Source organism: Octopus bimaculoides, chromosome 14, assembly GCF_046866305.1.
Source record: "Octopus bimaculoides isolate indiv1 chromosome 14, ASM4686630v1, whole genome shotgun sequence".
NCBI lineage: Eukaryota > Metazoa > Mollusca > Cephalopoda > Octopoda > Octopodidae > Octopus > Octopus bimaculoides.
Window position 1 is genome coordinate 29,663,896 of NC_142941.1, and position 21,529 is coordinate 29,685,424.

General features: G+C 35.9%; 1 protein-coding gene across 4 annotated transcripts in view; it reads left to right on the top strand.

Annotated features, from left to right (window-relative positions):
* LOC106870954 (uncharacterized) overlaps window positions 1–17,965 on the top strand; it is a 66,965-nt gene extending 49,000 nt beyond the window's left edge. For all 4 annotated transcript variants that reach the window (XM_089362608.1, XM_089362607.1, XM_089362610.1 and 1 more), the window contains exon 3: window positions 221–17,965. In XM_089362608.1, coding sequence (XP_089218734.1) covers window positions 221–919 — 699 coding nt within the window. In that variant the 3' untranslated portion in view covers window positions 920–17,965. The remainder of the gene's footprint in view (window positions 1–220) is intronic.
* Window positions 17,966–21,529: the final 3,564 nt, after the last annotated feature.

Genomic DNA, 21,529 nt, shown 5'->3' on the forward strand with positions numbered 1-21,529 from the left:
ATACGTTAAAGACCTGCTGTATTCCTGAGCGTTAAACTAATACATCCTTTAGTTGTTTACACCACCTGTCCTCGTCTGTTGTTTTTTTTTGTAAATTCTCCCATATATATATATATATATATATATATATATATATATATATGTATGTATAATTATAAATGTTTTATTATGTATCTTATAATATTTTAGTTGCTATTTATTTATTTATTAATCTTTTCAGATATGTAAGAAAGCTTTTTCACGGAAAGACCATCTGAACAAACACGAGCGCACCCATGCAGGCGAGAAACAACACAAATGCACAGTTTGTGGTAAGGAGTTCTCACAGCGAGCGCACCTTGAGAAACATCGCAGCACTCATGCACATTCACACAATGAGCTGCACAACCAGCAGCATCTTAACACCACTGGTGCAACACTTCTACCAGCAGCCTCCCTCTCGTTGCAGCTGACAACACCACTGCCCAGCCTTACAACACAGCAACAACAGCAACAGCAACAACATCAGTCCACAACCGCAGTGGTTGCAGCTGCTGGCGTGAATTCCAACAATGCTAACCTGACCGCTAATGCTGCATGTCTGCACCACCAAATCGTAGCTTCGGGTAACCAGCAACAGCAACAACAACAACAACAGCAGCAACAACAGCAGCAGGCTTTGCAGACAACAACAATGATTACGTCGGCCCCTTTGGGCATTGTCACCACAACTGGTTCATACCGGCTGGAGAACAGCTATGTATGGGCTGGAGGGTTACCAGTGGCCACAACATGGAATGCTGGCTGTGCGGTGGGGACGACAAATAGTTCGATGCCTTGCTACACAGTTGGCCAAATCAAGTGTGAGTACCCTGATTCTGCTGAAGACTTCCAGACAGCCTTGCAGTATGGCACCAACTTGGACTACATATCTTTATAGTCTCTCGCTCGCTCTCTCTCTCTCTCTCACTCTCTCCCCCTTCTGTTTAAATTTTCTATTCTTTTTTAAAATTTTTTTATACAAATCACAGTAGTTTTACAGCAATCACAACAACAAAAATGGAATTAAACTTCCCTTTCCTGCAGGTTGGCAGGGAGAAAAAAAAATTTTTTAATTGATGAAATTATAAAACTCAATCCTAACAAAACTACAAAATTCCCCCCCACCACCACCACCACTACCACCAAAAAAAAACTACAACATTCACAAATAAAAAAAGTATTGAATCAATGTAAAACAAACAAATTTGAAGGAAAATAACTGGAAAAAATCCAAAACAACAACAAAAAACATGAAAAAAAAAACAAAACAAAATACCGTCCGGCGTCTGTCTAATGTTTTTTAATTGATCTTCGTTAAAGCCAATTATATCCTCCTGTGTTACAACAACTACTACTACCACTATTACTACTACTGTTGTTATTGAGGACAGGCTGCTGTTTTATATTTTTCTTTCTTTTTTTTTTGTTTGTCTTTTGCAGCTCTCTTGGACAACAATCATCTCAAAGACCCTTCCCCACCATCACCATGACCCTATCAACACAACCACCACCACAGCCACACATCACCTTTAGTCATCTTTTACCTTCCCTTTTGTTTTGTTATTGTTGCCATGGTTGAGACACAAACACACATGCACATACATAGTTTTAATTAAGTTAGCTGATGCCATTGGTCTGAAATTCCTGACTTTGTACATCTAATGATGACACATTTCTTCAGTCAGCCTTGTTGAAAGTTCTGTCATAGCTCACTGATGAAGTTCTATCATTGCACATGGAAAGGTAGAGTATCAGCCTAATGGCATCATATCTACATGCATATTGTGCATTGTTTGTTTACCTTTGGTTGGTGATCTACAGAGGGCAATGACTACCACTACACCACCCAACAGCACATACAAATGCCACCAAAAGCATTGCACTACCATTACCATCATCATCATACACTATCAGACAAGAAAAACTAATTTTTTTCTCTTTCTTTTTATTATAATTCTTTCTCTCTCTCTCTCTCTCTCTCTCTCTCTCTCTCTCTCTCTCTCTCTCTCTCTCTCTCTCTCTCTCTCTCTCTCCCTCCCTCCCTCCCTCTCTCTCTCTCTCTCTCTCTCCTTTTTTTTTCCTCTCCACTTTGTATTTTCAAACCCTATCACATCTTTAAGCTTGCAATCTTTGACTTTCCTTTTCATTGTTACTTTATGATATAGATAACATCTAAAAGAAAATACTTCATCATTCACCTTTGGTGAATGTAGCTTTTGGCCAGGGAAATTGATGTCATCAGACAGTATCCACTGGCCATTGAGTATTTCAACCCTGATCTGTAACACATCTCCTGGTGGTATGGTCTGCAGTGGTGGCCAAATCAGTTCCATCATCCCCTGGTTTCCAGCTTAACTTCTCTCTCTTATTCCATAACCAGCTAGAAGTTCTTTCTGCTCCTCTCATATCCTCTACAAGCTACCTTTTACCCTTTTCTTCTTTTTCCAATGGCTGTAAGCACACTTCATACTGGCTGGGCAGGGAATCCTCTACAGCCAACAAATCTATTCAGTTCTCTCTTTCAGATAGTCATACTTAGTACACTATACCTATTTTTCCTATCTGTCTGTGTATATATTATATAATTTTGTTTCTTGCTATTCTGGATATCACATAAAAGAAAGAAAAGCAATCACTTTGATTTGAAGACATGCAAGAAAGTGCAAATCATGCAAAACAAAATCCAAACTAAAATTTCAGACATGAAAATCAACAAGCCTTTAAACTTACAAGCATTTACAATATATGAGCATTATCCTTTAGACACAGATGAACACGAAGATGGTTGGGTAGGTTAATGTGGTCTTGATATTGTTCTATGAAAATGACTGCAACAATGATGACGACAACAGCAACAGTAGCAATAACAACAAAAGTCATTTCAACTTCCAGATCTTTCCTTTTTATATTCTATTATTTTAATATATTTTTAATATTTTTTTGCATCATGAGTGATTTTTAAAAATTGTTTTTAATTTTTTTTTTTTTTTTTTTTTTTGTGTGTATTATGTTGGGGGGCAAACTGGGGAGGGAGTTTTCCAAAAGAAAAAATTGAGATTTTGAGGGGTGGGGATTGATTTCTTCATTTTTATTTATTTTATTTGATTTTTATTTTTTTAAAATTTGCATTACATTTTTTTTCTCCATCTTTTCATCATCAAACATGAACAATAACAGCATCTTTGCATCTTTTTTTAATTTTCAATTATCTTCATATCAGTAGTCAATAACGAAACATCATTCCTATCATCTCATTATCTCCATCTTTGATTCTAATAACTTCTGAAAGCCTTTTTTTAAATGTCTTTGACCATAGAAATAGTAAATACCAGTTCAGAAGGTTTTTCTGTATTTTTATGAAAGAGTATAAGATCTTTTGGGGTTACTTAAAGTTTCTTTAAATCTTTCGTCTTTACAATTTAAGCTGTGTATGTGTGTGTAAATGAAGATCTGAAATTTTGGCCTAGTTTGGTTGTTTATTGATCTTGTCATCAGTATTGAAGGTGGTGGTGGCAAACCATTGACTTACAGTTTGTCAGCCAAAACAGAGAATAGTGATGAAACTTAGAAGGTGGTTGATACACCAAGAGGTGATAACTGAACTGACAGGATAAAGTGTAGACGGAGAAGGACATACATGATAAACAGTAGTTGGACAGACAAGCCTAATAAGGACTAGTCAGATAGACACGCTAAGTTGAGAGTAGTGGAAGATATGAGAAAAATACAGGCAGATAGAATAAGACAAAGTCTGCTGTCAGTTGGAACATGATGGGGGAATAATTGAAGAGACAGACAAGAGATTAATCAGATTGGGCTGGAGGGTGGGGATGTAGTTGTTATAAATACAAATAATGAGGGACCAGTTGGGTGAATAATGGTCGAATTAGAGGAATGAAGGTTCATGACCATGTGATTAGGGTTTTCAGCTTATGTATCAAGTTGTGGGATCAATCCCTGGATCAGACAGCACTTAGTGTCCTTGAGCAAGGCACTTCATCTTGTGTTAGTCCAGTCTAGTCAGCTGTAAATGAGTACTAGCCAGATGCTGATTCATCTCTCTCCCTCGATTTGTCACATCTTGGATGTGTTGCTAGGCCAAGGGTAAGGGGCCAAAAGAGTGTCTGTGTCTGCCCATGACTACATAGAGACCTAAACCAATTAGCAAAATCATGGTAAATGTTACCAAACCATATTCACTTATGAGTGATGACTGGTTGTACTGCATTGGGTGGATGAGCTGGACAAGACAGGGAGTTGGGCAGACCAACAAATGAAAAGGGACCAGTTCTACTGATAGATAAACTAACTGATAATGTAGTAGATAGTAGAGCAAATGAAATAAAATGTTGGACAGGTAAACAGGAAAACCAAGAAAGGGATCAATAAATATAAATTGGACCAATAAATAGACAAGAGAGGAATTACACAGGAAGGGGCTGGTGAAGGTGGGGTTAGTCTGACACAACTGACAAAATATCAAAATTAAAATGATCGACAAAGACAAACAACTTAAGTAATTTACTTAAGTAATTTGCTGATGAAATCCACTATTCTGCCAGAGTAGCCCTTTGGTTGACTGAATTTCTGTATCATTCTAAACCGTGGTCTGTTTCCTTTTACTTCTGTGCCTTCCCCATCTAGTTTAACAATAACAACAATGATGATGATGATTGATGATGATAAACATCACATTCCTCTCTTAGTATTTTACTCTCTTCGTGTGGACTGTTTCTCCATTATTTACACTGCAATTGATTTTACTTTCCTTAAATATTGCTGCTGGTACAACTTACTGCTACTACAACTACTACTACCAATAAAATTGCTGCTGCTGTGATAGATATTATTAGTATTAGTATTACGGTGAGACATGACAGCCAGGTGATAGTGGACAACCCTCACAACAACACACACACACACACACTCAGTGTTTTGTCCTGTGCTGTCCTTAATGTTTTTCTTAATGTAAACTTTTTGTAGTTAAAGAAATTATTATTTTTAAAGTGATAAACTGGCAAAATCATTAGAACATCAGAAAAAATGCTTTGTAATATTTGTACTGGTACTTTACATTCTGAGTTCAAATTCCTCGTACAACAATTTTGCCTTTCATTCCTCTTTAGTTGTTGTAATTGACTGACCAACTCCCCTTAAAATTTCTGGCTTTGTGCCTGAATCAGAAATTATTATTATTACATGGGACAGCCAGCTAACAGAATTGTTAGTGGTCAAAAAAAAAAAAAATGCCTTGTAGTATTTGTTCTAACTCTACATTTTGAGTTCAAGTCCTGTTTAGGTCAGCTTTGCATTCCATCTCTTCAGTAGTTAATAAAATAAACTACTAGTCAAGTATTGGGTTGATGTAATCAACACCCTCCCCCAACATTTCTGGACTTGTCCCTAAATTAGTGTCTAAATTAGAAACAGCTGTTATTATTATTATTATTAAGGTGGCATGCTAGCAGAATCGTTAGCACGTTGAATGAAATGTGAGTGGCATTTCACCCATCGCTACATTCTGAGTTGAAATTCTGCCAAGGTTGACTTTGCCTTTCATCCTTTTGGGGTCGGTGTAATCAACTAGTCCCCTCCCCCTAAATTTCAGGCTTTGTGCCTTTTGTAGAACGGGTTATTATTATTAAGTCAATGGATTGATTCTGTCAATCCATTGACTTAATAATAATAATAATAACCCCTTCTACAGTTATCAGCTGAGTGGTGGGCAGAGGCTTTGATCATATTATGTTCTGAGTTCAAATCCTGCTGAGATCACCTTTGCCCTTCATCCCTCAAGTCTCAATAAAATAGAGTACCAATCAACTGTACTCTCTGAAAACTGCTGGCTTACATTAGAAGCTATAGGCATTTCGTCGATTTCTATGTTCTGAGTTCAATTTCTGTTGAAGTTGATTTTACTTTTCATCTTTTCAGGGTCCATAAAGTAAGCACTAGTTGAGCACTGGGGTCAATGTAATTGACTTGCCCCTCCCCCAAAAGTTTCAGGTCTTGTGCCTATAATAAAAAGGATTATTATTATTATTATTATTATTATTACAGAACAATGGATGAAATATTTTGCATTATTTAGCTATGTACCTTGTCCATTTGAGTTCAAAATACCATGTTAGTCCACTTAGTTATTCAATATTACTGTGGTTGATTTAATCACCTATACCGCCTCCACCATTGTGCCTACATTAGATAGATTTATTAATATTATCATTACTCAGATTTTGGACCAGTAGAATTGGTAGATAAAATGCTTTGCAGTATTTATTTTATCAAACTCAGTACTTGACTAGTACTTATCAACTCCAGAGGAATCAATAAGATAATGTACCAGTCAAACATTCGGAAAGTGATGGTATTGACCGTCCTGCTGCCCTCAAAATTGCTAGCCTTGTGCCTGAATTAGAAACAACTATTATTATTATTAAGGTAGCGAGCTGGCAGAATCATTAGCATGCTGGGTGAAATGCTTAGCAGTATTTCATCCGTCTACGTTCTGTGTTCAAATTCTACTGAGGTCGACTTTACCATTCATCTTTTCAGGGTTGATAAAATAAGTACCAGTTGAGTACTGGGGTCGATGTAATCAACTAACCCCCTCCCTCAAATTTCAGGCTTTGTGCCTATATTAGAAAGGATTATCATTATTATTAAGGTGGTGAGCTGAAAGAATTTTTAGCACACCAAGCAAAATGCTTAGTGGCATTTTGTCTGTCTTTACATTCTGAGTGCAAATCCTGCTAAGATCAACTTCACCTGTCATCCTTTCAAGGTCAAATGTCTGTTGAGCACTGGGGTTAATGTAACTGACTCACACCTCCCCTCCTAACTTGCTGACCTTGTGCCAAAATTTGAAACTATTATTATTATTATTATTATTATTGATGACACTCACATAAAACTTGCAGACCACCATGCTAAAATATTTTATATTTAGTTTCAAGTTTATCCACATTCAAAGTTTAAATTCTGCTAAGATCAACGTTGCCTTGGTTTCCCCCCACCCTTCACATTCTGGGCTTGGTAATAATGTTGGCTAAGGTGAAGTATTTTGTTTACATTGTTGCAAATATGTGTGTAGCATATTCGTTATATTGTTAAAGCAAGTTTTTTTACAACTGGATGTCTTCCCCATTCTCTACTTTCAAAGCTATTATTTGATGTAGAGATGGAACCTGTTCTTGCTGTTTCAGACTGAGACAACCTCAGTACTGTTGCCTTGCTTCGGGGATTTTCAAAATATCAGCTGTTAGTAGTAAGGTTTTTACCTGATGATGATTGTACAATTGCCTCACATGAACTGTGCCTCCCTTTACTAGCTACTACTAGTATTATCATTAATAGTTATTAAAGCAACAGAATTATTGAAACTGGTTAAATTACTTTGGAGTTACATTCCTCTGAGTTCAGTTTGAAATCCCAAGCTAACTTTGACTTTTCATCTATTTTTTGAGTACCAGTAATATACAGGGCTCCATCCAATTAACTCTATCCCTCCACAACATATATATGACAGTGGTAGCAATGATATATATATCATTACTACCACTAGTGTGTAAAGCAAGAGTTGACCTCATACCTGTTTCAATCCCTGGTTGTGCCCTTTTCATTTTGTTTCTACAGACTCTTTTTAAAGAGTCTAAGTGTTAAACCTTTCCACTCTGTTCAATCTGTAATTTGAAGGTGTTATATTCTTTTTTTTTTTTTTTTTTTTTGTTATAAATTTGTGACAACTGGTATAAAGTTTGCCTTTCATCTTTCCACAGATGTAATGTTCTGACGTACCAGTCATATTCAAGGGTCAATTAGATCAGCTATACTCTCCCTCTAAAATTTGTGGCCTTTTACCTATGTTAGAAATTATTATTATTATTATTATTAATGTTTTATAAGTGTGATGGATTAGCAGAATCGATAAGTATGTCAGATAAATTGGTTTCTTAAAATTTTGAGTTCAAATCCCACCGAGGTAAACTTTGTCATTCATCCTTCTGAGGTTGATAAAATAAAGTACCTGTTAAGTCCTGGGGTTGATTTAAGCAACTCTTCCTTAGTGCCTAAGTTGTAAACAGTTATTATTAACAGAAAGTTGGAAATCTGGCAGGTCTGTTACAATGTCAGGAAAAAATGCTTTTGCTGTACTTGTTCCAATTCTGTTCTGAGTTTAGATGAAACATGCTGAGGTTAACTTTACCTTTCACCCTCCAGGGTTAATAAAACAAAGTAGAGTCAAATACTGGGGCATTGGTATTGACCCCCCCCCCCCCTCAAAATTGTTGGCCCTGTGTCTAAATCAGAAACGATTATTAACGGAGAAGATTGTCAGAATTTGTGAAGCACCAGACTAGATGCCTTACAATATTTAATTTTATCCCTTTATGTCATGATTCAAATCCTGTTGATGATTTTTTTACCTTCCATCCCACCATGACTGTTGTAATGACCATCAGTAATGTGCTGAGGGTTATTTTAATCAAAAATCTTTCATTTTGTGCCAACATATAAATATCATCATCATCATCATCATCATCATTAGTAAGCACTGTAGTTGATTTATTATCAAAATTTAGTGAATTTAGTTTCAATTCCTAATTTGGTCTCTTCAGTTTATTTACTTTTCCTAAGTATCTTTGTGAAAAACATGTCATCCATATCTCTTCCTGTCAAATAAAATGTATAAATTCTTTCACTTTAGATCAGTGTTTCCCAACCTCCCCCGCTGTAACTTTCCAGAAAAATATATGCCCCACTGATGGTTGGGAAAAAAGTTGTAATATGCTTGCTATAAAGAAAAAGATTTTCACAATTCCATATCCCACTAAAAAAAACAAAAGCAGTGGATCCCATGCCCTACCACAATTTTCCCAGGCCCCGCTTTAGATTTACTCTGAAAGATGTGGCTAGTAGTTTTGGGTGTTGTGCTCACAATTGTTAGGACATGGGTTTGATCTCATATTGCTGCAGTCCACTCAACTGAAAATGAGTAGCAATGGTTACTTTGAGCTTTGCTCTGTGACTGGCTGGTTTCTTGAGAAATCTTGTAGTCTCAGTCTGAATACCTTGAAAATCTGGGTAAGCTCTGGCTTTGTGAACCACCTGCTGGATTGAGGCAGACTTTATGTCTACTAAAAAATGTACTGCTGTTGCTAAGATAAGGAAGTGGGCACAGCTGGAGTGGGGATGCAATATTACACTGCTTTTTTTTTTTAATACTCAAAATAAAATATATACCAGTGATACACTGGTATCAGTTTAGTTGACTATTTCCACTCTGTTTCTTTCACATGTTGGCCTAGTGAGTGCCTCTGAAAGAATTTGCTATTTGTAAGAAATAATTACGAACTGTATTGAATTAGTTTTTAATCAGGATTGATGCAATGACAGAAATGGTAAAATGCCAGACTGGATACCTTACTGTATTTATAATTTCTTCCACCACCATCACCACCACTATCCCTTCGAATTGATCCTCTGGGATTGTTGATAAAAGAATAGAAAGAAATAGATATCACAAACACATACACACACATGTACAGATGGGGAAGGGGTAAGGGTCAATCTAATCAACTCTAATGTCTCTAATAAATTTGTGGCTTTTGGCCAATGTAAAGAAAGAAAATCGTTAACTTTATTACTCAACTGCTGTTATATTTTCCTGTTTCAAAATTATTTCCACCTCAATAATATTTTTTTAAGCCATTTTTCTCCCCCACCTCCTCCCTCTCTCGACTTGCTTTCAAAGGTGGCCTTTAGTATTGGACCTGTTACATCTATAATAAGATTATGTGGATGTGTATGAATATTTATGCACATTCGTGTGTGTGTGTGTGTGGTTACTACTCATATTGCAATCATTGTTATAAGTGCACTGGAGATGGTTTGGACTGTGGAGAACTAGTTAGATGCTCTTTACACTCTCTGGTTCAGTGGTTCTGGGTTCAAATCATGCCAACCTTGACTTCACCTTTTATAGCCCAGTTACTCCTTCCCCCACCATCACCCTCTTTCATTGCCTGATAAGTGGAGAGATATTTACAGAGTAAATACCTGTAATTAACAAAGTTAATATTAAATATATCTTTCCCTTAAAATAATACAGGAATTTGTGCCTATGCAAAAAAAAGAAAGGAAACTATCAACATCATTGTTGTTATGCCATACTGTATTTGTTCCAATTCTTAAACTTCTGAGTTCAAATCCTACCAAGGTCTTTTTTTTTTTTTTTTTTTTTTTCCCCCCAACTTTTTGGGGTTAATAAAATAAGTACCAGATAAGTGCCAGGGTTGATGGTATTATTGACTAACCACTTCCCTTAAATTTCAGGTCTTGCACCTATATTAGAAACAATTATTGTTATTATTTGGTAGGATTGTTAGAGCATCCTACCATTGTCAACTTTGCTTTTCATCCCTCTGGAGTCAATATAATTGACCAACCCCTCCCCCTAAAATTGCTGGACTTGTACAAAAAATTTTAAATTGTTGCGAGCTGGTAGAATCGTTACTGCACTGGGCAAAATGCTTAATGGCATTTCATCTGTCTACATTCTGAGCTCAGATCCCGCCAAGGTCGACTTTGCCTTTCATCCTTTCGGGGTTGATAAAATAAGGTATCAGTTAAAAACTGGGTTGATGCAATCAACTTACCCCCTCCTCTGAAATTGCTGGCCTTGTGACAAATTTGAAATCATTATTATCATCATCATCATCATCATCATCATTATGATCATCAAGGCAGCAAGCTGGAAGAACCATTAATGTGCCAGACAAAATGCCTACCAACATTTCTTCCAGTTCTGCATTCTGAGTTGAAATGTCATTGAAGTCAACTTTGCCTTTCATCCTTTTGGGGTCAGTAAAATAAGTACCTGTTGAGCACTGGGGTTGATGTAATTGACTAACCCTCTTCCCCAAAATTTCAGGCCTTGTATCTTTAGTAGAAAGAGTCCTTGTTATTATTATCGTCATCAGCAAGATGGTGAGTGGCAAAATCTGTGCTGTGTTAGAGAAAAATACTTTGTTATATCTACTTCTCAGTTTGGACTGAAATGGAATTTGGCTTTTGTCCCTGCAAAATTGATATAAAATTGTACCGGTAATATTCTAGGAGTTGACTGGATTGAGTAAATCCCCTTCCCTTAAAACTAGTATATAAACAAAGACAGTAGAAGTTTATTTTGTATCTAGTTTTGATGACTCAAAGTTTTGTGTTTAAATAACAGCAGAGTAGAATTTGCATCTCATTACCCACCTTCACTTTATATACATACATATGCAATCTATTTTCATCATATACTGATCTTTCACCAAGTCACAAAACAATCACTTTATGTTTTTGTCAACCTAAAGAAAGCATTTTTTATTATTATTGTTATTATGGCAACAGAACTAGCTTAATCGTTAGTATGTTAGACAAAATGCTTACAGCATTTCTCTTGAGTTCTAAGTTCAAATACTATCAACATCACTTTTGCCTTTCATCCTTTCAGGATAAAATAAGTACCAGTCAAGTATGGTGGGGTGGGGGTTGATGCAATCAGCTTATATTCTCCTAAAGTTGCTGACCTTTTGCCAAAATTTAAAATAATTATTATTATTATTACTGTTATTAGGACAGTAAAGTGTCAGAATAGTTTAGCACATCAGACAAAATACCTTGTGTTATTTGTTATAGGTCTATATGCTCTAAGTTCAAATCCTACTGCAACTAACTTTGCTTTTCATACTTCTGGGGGTCCATAAAATAATGTATATCAGTCAAGTACTCTCCCTGAATCATTAAGGAGGCAATCAATATGCCTTCTGGTATTTATATTTTGAATTCAAATCCTGTGAAGTTTAGCTCTGCCAGCCATCCTCTTTCCAGAGTTGATATATGATCAATTAGCAACTAAGTTCTCAAATTGACCAAAGCTGTGTGTTCTCATTTCCTCCCCTATCTCATGTTTAACTTTTTTATTATTAAGTCAATGGCTATATCTGCAATGACAACACCTCTCTAAATGTATTACGGTTGTTTTAGCTTCATTTTTTAGGGTCCCTGCATTCAGATGCTTTTCACAATCCATTTTAATCTTCAACAACAAACAATTATTTTGCTTTCTTATCATCATCATAATTATTTAATGGATCTTGCTACTTTTTTTTATTGTACAACAAATTGCTTTTTCTTTTTCTTTTTTAGTTATTGATTTTGGTTTGCTTATATCACCACTGCCCCTCTTCCACTTTAAAAAATTTTTCCCCTGAAGTCAGTTCTAAGTCCTTTCCAGAGTAAACTATGGCGGTAAGAATCATGAAATAAAGTAAAGGTATATTGTGAGGGTGGGGTTGTTTTGATTTTTTATTTATTTATTTATCCATGTAAGTTCCTTGGTGATATCAGTTTGGAGTTTAATACCTACCTATTTTGTTTGATTTTAAAGCTACATGTAGATGGGTCTTTTTTTTTTTTTTTACCTCCATAATTCAGTTTAGTGCCTATCTTAGTTGGTGGGGATATTCTGAGTATAATTTAGTGCCTAGCTAATTTATTTGGTATTTTGTTTTTGTCACCATTTTTTATGAAAACATTAAATTTATACATTCAAAAGACTTGTATCCATACCTACAGCTACAGATGACAACAACAACAATCCCATCCCCTACCCCCATGTAATATGTTTGTGAGGGCAGGACAGTTCCTTTCTGGATAAACTGGATCAAATTTGTTTTATCCAGAAACTCAGTACTTGCAGTAGATTTGAACTTAAAGTCTAATAGTTTGTAGCCCAGTGCCTAATTCATCTAAGCATTTCAACATGTTTATTATATTTTATTGACTCTGAAATATCAATGAAGCTGTTATAAATCTTTATTAGTGTCTTCTCAGTCATAATCATTGATATTATTATAGTTAGGGCAATGGATTGATAGAATTGGTAAAACTTTGGCTAAATTTTTTTGGGTATTTCTTCTAACATTGCATCCTGGGTACAAATCCCGCCAAGGTCAGCTTTGCTTTTCTATTCCACTGGATTCAATGTAAATTGACTAACCTCATCTTCCAATTTTCAAGCCTTGTGGCTATTTTTAACAATTTTTGAGTGGTGAATTTGCAGAATCATTAGAGTGTTGGAGGAATAATGTCATGCATTATTTGTTTCAGCCCCTTTACGTTCTTATTTTAAATCCCACCAAGGTTGACTTTGCCCTTCGTCCTTTCAGGTTCAGTAAAATAAGTGCCAGTTGAGCACTGCGGTTGATGTAATCAACTTACACCTTCCCTTGGAATTGCTGTCCTTGAGCCAAAATTTGAAACCACCACCACCACCATCATGAAGGCTGTAGATTGGCAGAATTGTTAGAGCAGACAAAATATTTTGGAGGATTTAGTTATTGTTCTTTAAATTATGGGGTCAACTTTTGAATATTATTCTTGATAAAATAAAGTACCAGTGTCATACTAGGGTTGATATATTTATGTATCCCACTGCCCCAATAATTTCAAGTCATGTGCCCTATGTTAGATATAGTTATTACTATTGCTAAGATGAGGTGGCATATTGAGAACTAGAGGAAATGTCTTAGTAACTTGGTTTCAATTCTCACTTGTTTGAAATAGCATTTCACTAAATATACATTGTAAAAACTAAAACTTAACAACTTTTATTTCAAATTCCATTTCACTCTGATCCTCACCATTTTTTTCCAAATCTCATGCATCTCTATCTTTGCCAATACAAACATCATCATCATCTTCATCACCATCAAAACCACATTGCCTTTCATCCTTTCTGGGTCTATAAAATAAAGTCAGTTTCATTAACTAACCCTCCTACCCTCAAATTTTGGCCTTAGAAAAAGTTATTTAAGGGCAATGAATTGGCAGAATTGTTAGAATAATTGACATGTGGTATTTCTTCTAGCTCTCTATGTTTCGAGTTCAAATCCTGCCAAGATCAACTTTGTTTTCCATCCTTTTAGGGTTGGTTCAATTGACTATTTCTTTCTTCCAAATTTCAGGCCTTGTGCCTATGTTAGAAACTATTATCATATTCATTATGTACACTGCCACCAACATTTTAGTGTTGTCTGGTGTAGCAGATGTAAAACTAGAGAGATATCATTTCCTCCCCTGTTTGATCTACAGCCAGGGTGGGTGGGAAATCCAAGTAAATCCGACTCTATTATTACTTCCATTTCATCACTCTTTTGGGAACAAATGTAAGGATTCCATTTTTTAATTACTTTCCCACCTTTTATTGTGGGCTTTATGTGCATGTGTGAGTGTATACAAACATATATACACACATTAACTGACAAGCAAGCACTTATGTAATAAACACACACACACACACACACAAGTGACATGTATGTTTGGATATAAGGAATTTAAAAGTAATTTTTTAATGTTTTTCCTTTTCAAATTAAATTTTCTAAAATTTCCTCAAAAAAAATGAATGAATGAATATAAAAGTTCCCTAAATTGTCTTTGGGTTGGTCTATACCAATGATTACCATCTGTATAGCAGGTTTCCTCACCTATGTGTTTTATTTATATATATATATATATATATATATATATATATATATATACTCACACACACACACTTATATGTATATATACATGTATGCTTATATGTGTATATGCGTGTGTGTGTGTGTGTATATATATATATATATATATATATATATATATATATATATACACATACACACACACATTCTTACATGCAAGTGTGTGTGCATATAAACTAAGCAGAAGACAAGAAATGGGGGGGGAGTGCAGTTTAATGATGTGGAAGTAAAATTTTAAACTACCAGTTTTAACAAAGAACTAATAAATATGCTTTCTGTTTTCTTATGTTTTTCTATACTGCTATATTCTTCTGGTCTCTGGTAGTTTAAAAAAAAATTATTGTTATTGTTATAGTGGCCTTGAGCCAACTTCAGGTGTGAAATCCATTATTAATGTTGCCTTGTGCCTAGTCAAAAGAAAATATTTCAATTATTATTATTATTATTAAGGTGGTGAGCTGGCAGAATCATTACCATGCTGGGAAAAATGCTTCATAACATTTCTTCTGGCTTCACGTTCTGAGTCCAGATACCACCAGGGTCAACTTTGCCTTTTATCTTTTTGGGGTCGATAAAATAAACAAGCACCAGTTGAACACTGGGGTCAATGTAATCAGCGTGTCCCCTCCCCTGAAATTGCTGGCTTTGTGCCAAAATTTGAAACCATTATTACTTATAGGCAATGGACTAGCAGAATCAGTGGAGCATTGGACAATACCTTGTTCTGTTTTTTTTTTATGTTCTTAGTTCAAATTTCACAAAAGTCAACTTTGCCTTTTATCCCTTTTGATCAGTAGAATATATAGTACCAGTGAAAATCAACTACATCCCTCCCCAAAAATGTCTGGCCTTGAACCTGTTAAAAACCATAGGAAATTGGCAGAATTGACAATGTCAGCCAAAATGCTTTCTGGTATTAACTATGGTCCTTTATGTTATGAGTTCAAATAATAATATGGTCAACTTTGCCTTTCATCCTTCTGGGGGTCAATAAAATAAAGTACTAGTCAAGTACTGGGGTTGATTTAATCAACTTTTCTCTTCCCTCATATTTCTGGCCTTGTACCAATAATAGAAACAATTATACTTTTTTTTTTTTTTTTTCCACACACTGTGTCTTCGGTGAAACACAAGAATGGTTGATCTGTATATATACGTGAGTGAGGAGGGCAGAGGGTGGTTATTTAGTGACCTGCTCAACCAAGCTGATTGTATAATGTGAATCTAGCTTTTTTTTTTTGTGTGTGTGTGTGTATGTTGTTTAATCTCCTTCATATCATCTCTTGAGATTGGTGTGCAGCCAGCTGTGCACAGCAGACATAAGTATGTATACATCTCTATCTCTATAACTTTATTACCTGTGTAAAAAAAAAAATTATTATTCCTTCTTGGGCTCTTCAATGCAGGTGCATTTATTACATTTTTGATATGTTTGTCATTACATGTAGATATGCACACATACATTACATATAGTTAAGCATACATATGTATACACACAAACACACATTTTGACATAAATTCCTGCAGCATATGTAAATAGATTAAATTAATGAGAGAGCCCATATATATATATATATATATATATATATATATATATATATATATATATATGTATGTATGTATGTATGTGATGGTTCTCTCATTAATATGAACATTCAGTTGTTTGATCGATTGGATGAGGAGTCATTGAATCATCATGATGGCTGAGTATTCTACAGACAATTGTACCCTTAGCATGACATGAGTGATACAAGGTTGAACCATTGAATTACAGGTACAATCAATCCAACAGGCTTTTACACAGTTTCCATCAGCTTAAATTCACTCCCAAGTTTGGGGTGAAGCTGAGATATGAAAGTCATTTGCCTAAGATTGATCTCATGGTTGTAAAGCAAACTTCTCAGTCACTCAGCCATATCTGCATCCATAATATATATATTCATTCCATTCTGCTGTTTTCAATCCACTTCCAAGTGAAGATTCAGTGTGCCATTGTGAGTTGTCTCTGCTAGTTATAGGCCTACCTATCCACACCAGGTTGAATGGGATGCTCCCCAAGCCAAGTGATTAGAGCCACTGGCATCTGATTCAATATATATGCTAACATAAACACATATAAATACCAAACATCTTCCAGACTTTGTTTATCAATTGTAATGAGCACTTTGACATTTATTTCTGCAAGCACCTACCTTTTTGGCATAGTACTAAGCTATTAGTAGACCTACTCATATTTATAATTAGTATCCACCTACTATTAGTTGACAAAGATACTACTGTAGTCAATAAACCCTTTTATATCATGCTGAGTTTATTTTAATGAAACTTAGATAAAACCTTTGCGAATGTCTTCGAAAATTTTGCATAAGTCTATGTATGTACATGAAATGTGTGTGTAGAAGAGAGAGAGCGAGGGAGAGATGTGATTTAGAATGTGCTTGTGCATTTGTGTGTGTGTGTGTGTGTATATATATATATATATGTATGTATGTATGTATGTATATACATACACACATACGTGGTTATGTCTGCTGAAACTTGACTGTTTTTAAGTAACAGCACATTAGTGTACCCATTCTCTAAGTACATAAACCATATCAGGGTACTCTATTGTAACTAGTTCACCATGTAGGAGTAACCCCTCAATATTGAAATAACCTAGCTTTCCTCCCCCTCCTGCCTACCTGCTCACCCCTCTCTCCATAGATGGGCATATTCATAAAAGTCAACCAACTGACCATAGTAGAAACTCTCAGCATCGCTTGTGTCCTTCATTGCGGTGTGTGACAGCAACAGGAGCACCGAGTACTTAATTACTCACTCTTCCCTAACTCTGACGGGTTGAGGTGAGAGCTGATAGCTCGCATCCAAATGAAATGTAAGAATTGGGGTACAACACTTCAATTGTTTGAGGTTTGTGCCTTAATTTATATATATATATATATATATTTATATATATGTATACACACAATTGTTTCCAAAATTTATTCAAATACACAAGCATACACTCTCACAAACAAATACATCTATGCAGTTTCTTCACGTCACATCATGTGTACTCCGGACATGCGTATTTATGATACAAATATGTGTACATTACACATTGGCAGAACCTTTTTAAACAATTTTTTTTTTAAAGTTTTTTTATATATACATTCATATATATATGCACACACACATATATATATTAGCATGACACCTTTCAGAATGTACACTTTGTAGTCCAGCTGTAAGCTGCACACTAGCTGACGTACACTAAGCATGCATTGGCATGTGTGTGCAACCCATGTGTTTTTTTAAAATCCTTTTTACATTTTATCAATATAATTACTTTGTAATTGTTTTGAATAAACATTCATTTCAATACAATTTAACTTTTTGTTGATCTTGAATTATTCATTTGTTCCTTTTTAACATCTATTTTTCCATGAAAGTTATTTGAAGTACAATTTATATTTGCTTGAGTGCTCTTCTTGTCATCAATCATGATTTGATACATTCAATCTGTTTTGACAAAGGTACTTTTTGGTGCTGGAAGAAAATACACATGTATGCATGTACACAGAAAAATATACACAAACAGACACAAAGAGTGAGAAGGAGAGAGAGAGAGTGAGACAATATAATTTATCCATTGGCCATGATTGACATACATATTTTCCCTCTCCTCACACACATAAACAGAGCAAGTGGGAGAGAGAGAGAGAACGTGGTAAGCATTCACCCTACATCATTCAGATTACTTGCTTTATTCTTTTACTTGTTTCAGCCATTTGACTGTGGCTGTGCCAAAGCACCATACATTTTTAAAAATCATGTATGATCTTATAGCTTAGAGATTTCTAAGACATGATTGTTTATTTTTAGAATGACAGTGCAAGGTAGGTGTTTGATGCTGAATCTGGTCAGTTTGAATATAAAATAGGTAAAATGTTTGGGCTGAATATGGACTTTAAATACTAAAGGGTTAAAATGTCTGATGTTGGGAAAGTTAATGGAACTAAAATAACTGCCAAAACGTTTCATGCTCTCAATATCTATTGATCAAGTAAGAGATTTCTTTATTCCATAGGCTTTCAAAAATGCAGGGCAACTCGTCAAAATGTTGACATTGGTACTGCTTTGCTCAAACAGCAACAAGTGCAGAATATTCAAGCACATGCACACACATGTATATATTTACAAAAATTTCTGTCCACCCAATTACTTGGCCCAGAGCTATAGTAGAAGACACTTATTCAAAGTGTCACAGTAGGTCTGAATCCAAAACCATGTGGTTATGAAACAAACTTTTTAATTACACAGTCAGTAGTTGTTGCTTAATTTGTTTTATTTATCAGCTATGGCCATGCTATAGCACTGCCTATCAGACAGACTTTTAACCATATCGGGGTTCACATGAACCAGTGACAATGTCACTTCTTCACAATGAGCAAATGTCTGAAATGTTGAATTCTTCACTCTTCTCAATCACTGAACTTACCAAAGTTTCCTATAACTACATCAACATTGGTTATTTGGCATGTCCCAGACTTGATAAAAATGTTCTGCCCATGGAGGGTTCAATAGGGGTTAATCCTCAACATCCCTCATTTTTGTGAAAGATCATATAAAGGAGAAACTGGAGTAGAGGGAGCTCAAAGGGCCAGAAACCAGAATAGAGGAATACCAAAAAACCATAATGTGGAAAGAAACATCTATGCTAGAATGGTGTTAGAAGTGAAAAGTAAGAAATTCACTGAAAGTTACAAAAGAACATAAAAAAACCTTAATGAGAAGAGAAACATTCAAGTTAGGAATTGTTGAACATATATATATATGGTGTGAAAAGGGGAAAATATGTATTCACATAAACACACACACATGTATATCTAGTTCACTGTTCTGTTATAGCTAGGTTCAAAGAAAGTACTCCATTCTGTGAGAGATATGATTTATTATACACTATTTAAATATGAGCTATTAATAGTTTCATACCATGCATACAATAATTTGGCAGATAGTATGCCTTATGTGAAGGATTCACTTGGAGACAAGGCATGTCATATAAATTTGTTCCCACAGTATGAAACTATTATTAGCTCATATCTAAATATTGTGTATCTTAAGTAATTATATCATCATCATTTAACGTCCACCGTCCATGCTGACATGGGTTGGACGGTTACACTCTGTTGAATATGCACACTGACATTGCACATCCAGCAAAGCATATTGGTTTCATTTCTTTCAAGCCTACACATGTCCTCTGAAGTCACAGCTCATGTTTCACTGCCATATAGCATAGCTGTATGCACACAGGCATCATACAATCTGCCTTTCACTCTGAGAGAGAGGTTCCTTGTTACCAGCTGAGGTAGGAACTCTCTGAACTTTGCCCAACCTAATCTTATTCTCAGAGTACCTAGATAACAGAAGCTATCTACTACCTCTGGCAGTTGATGGAGTCAATTTTCTGCACATTTTCAGCGTTTATTGTACCTGTGTATCTCCCACTTACCTGTTTCTCTGTTAACCTTTCTCTGATATTGCTGCACTTTTTATGTGTCCAAAGCTTACACTGGGTGCATCTTATGGAGTTTCTACCTATGCCTTTTCTACAGATCGAACAGGACCAGCTACCTGAAGAGCCTCAGAGTTAACCTAAGTAGGAAGGCAGACAGCCTTCCTACTTAGGTTAACTCTGAGGCCCTTCAATTCTAGACCTTGCTTCTATACTTGGAACTTCTCTAGTTCTGGTAGTGATTCAGCTATTAGAGCAAAGTCATCAATATAGAGGAGCTCCCAGGGGCAGCATATCTTGAATTCCTCTGTTATTGCCTGGAGGACTATGATGAACCCCTACTTGTACCCTGAATTCTTTGCTGTACTCATTACCAACCCTGACTTTACTGGTAGCTCTCACCAACCACTTGTACAGCTCTCACCAACCACTTGTCTATCCCTAGTTTCTACATTGACCACCAAATAAGGGATCAGGGGACCCTATCAAAGGCTTTCTCTAAGTCAACATAGGTTTATCTATGGCCAGGTATTTCTCCTGCAGCTATCTTACCAGAAATATAGCATCAGTAGTGCTTCTCCTTAGCACAAAACCAAACTGCATCTCGTCTAGGCTAAATCTCTTCCTAATTAGTTGGGCTATGACTCTCTCCATAACTTTCATCACCTGACCCAACAATTTGATACCTCTGTAATTATTTCTATCTAGGGCATTAGCATTAGGTATGACTCCTTTGTGGACCACCTGATTTACAATACAGGTGACTAGACACCACCAGATATTTTAAGCATCTCAACAGTGATTCCTGATGGACCGGGGGCTTTCTCTGTCTTCATATCCTAAATTGCTTTATCTACCAAGGTACTGTCAATTTGTATAGCTGGTCCCTCAATTGAGTTAACATTTAGCAGACTTTCCTCCTCCCGTTCATTCTCCACATTCAGCAGTCTTTCATAATGGCATTTCCAAGCCTCTTTCTTTGCAGAATCATTAAATGCAAGTTCACTATCATCCATGCGGACACATTTCTCTTCTATGACATGATTTTCTTACACACATTGTCTTACAATCTAAAACACTTCACATGACTGAACATAGGCAAACGTCTTTTCTGCTTCTCTCTTGACTAGATACACCTGTCTCCTAGCTTCCCTTCTGGCTATCTGATGCAGTTCCTTGCTACCCCCACTCTTCCAATCCCTCCAGGCCTGTTTCTTTACTCTAATGGCCCTGTCTACCACATCATTCCACCACTACTTTACCCTAGGTCTTGTTGGGATTTCGCACCACCCACAAATTTGGTCTGTGGCACTCAACAAGCTGTCCTGCAGGAATTCCCAGTTGCCCTCTATGTAACAAGTTTGTAGCTCCTCCTCCCTCTCATCAAATTTCTCAATTAGGATGTCCCTAAATCTCTGAGCACATGAAGGGTCCT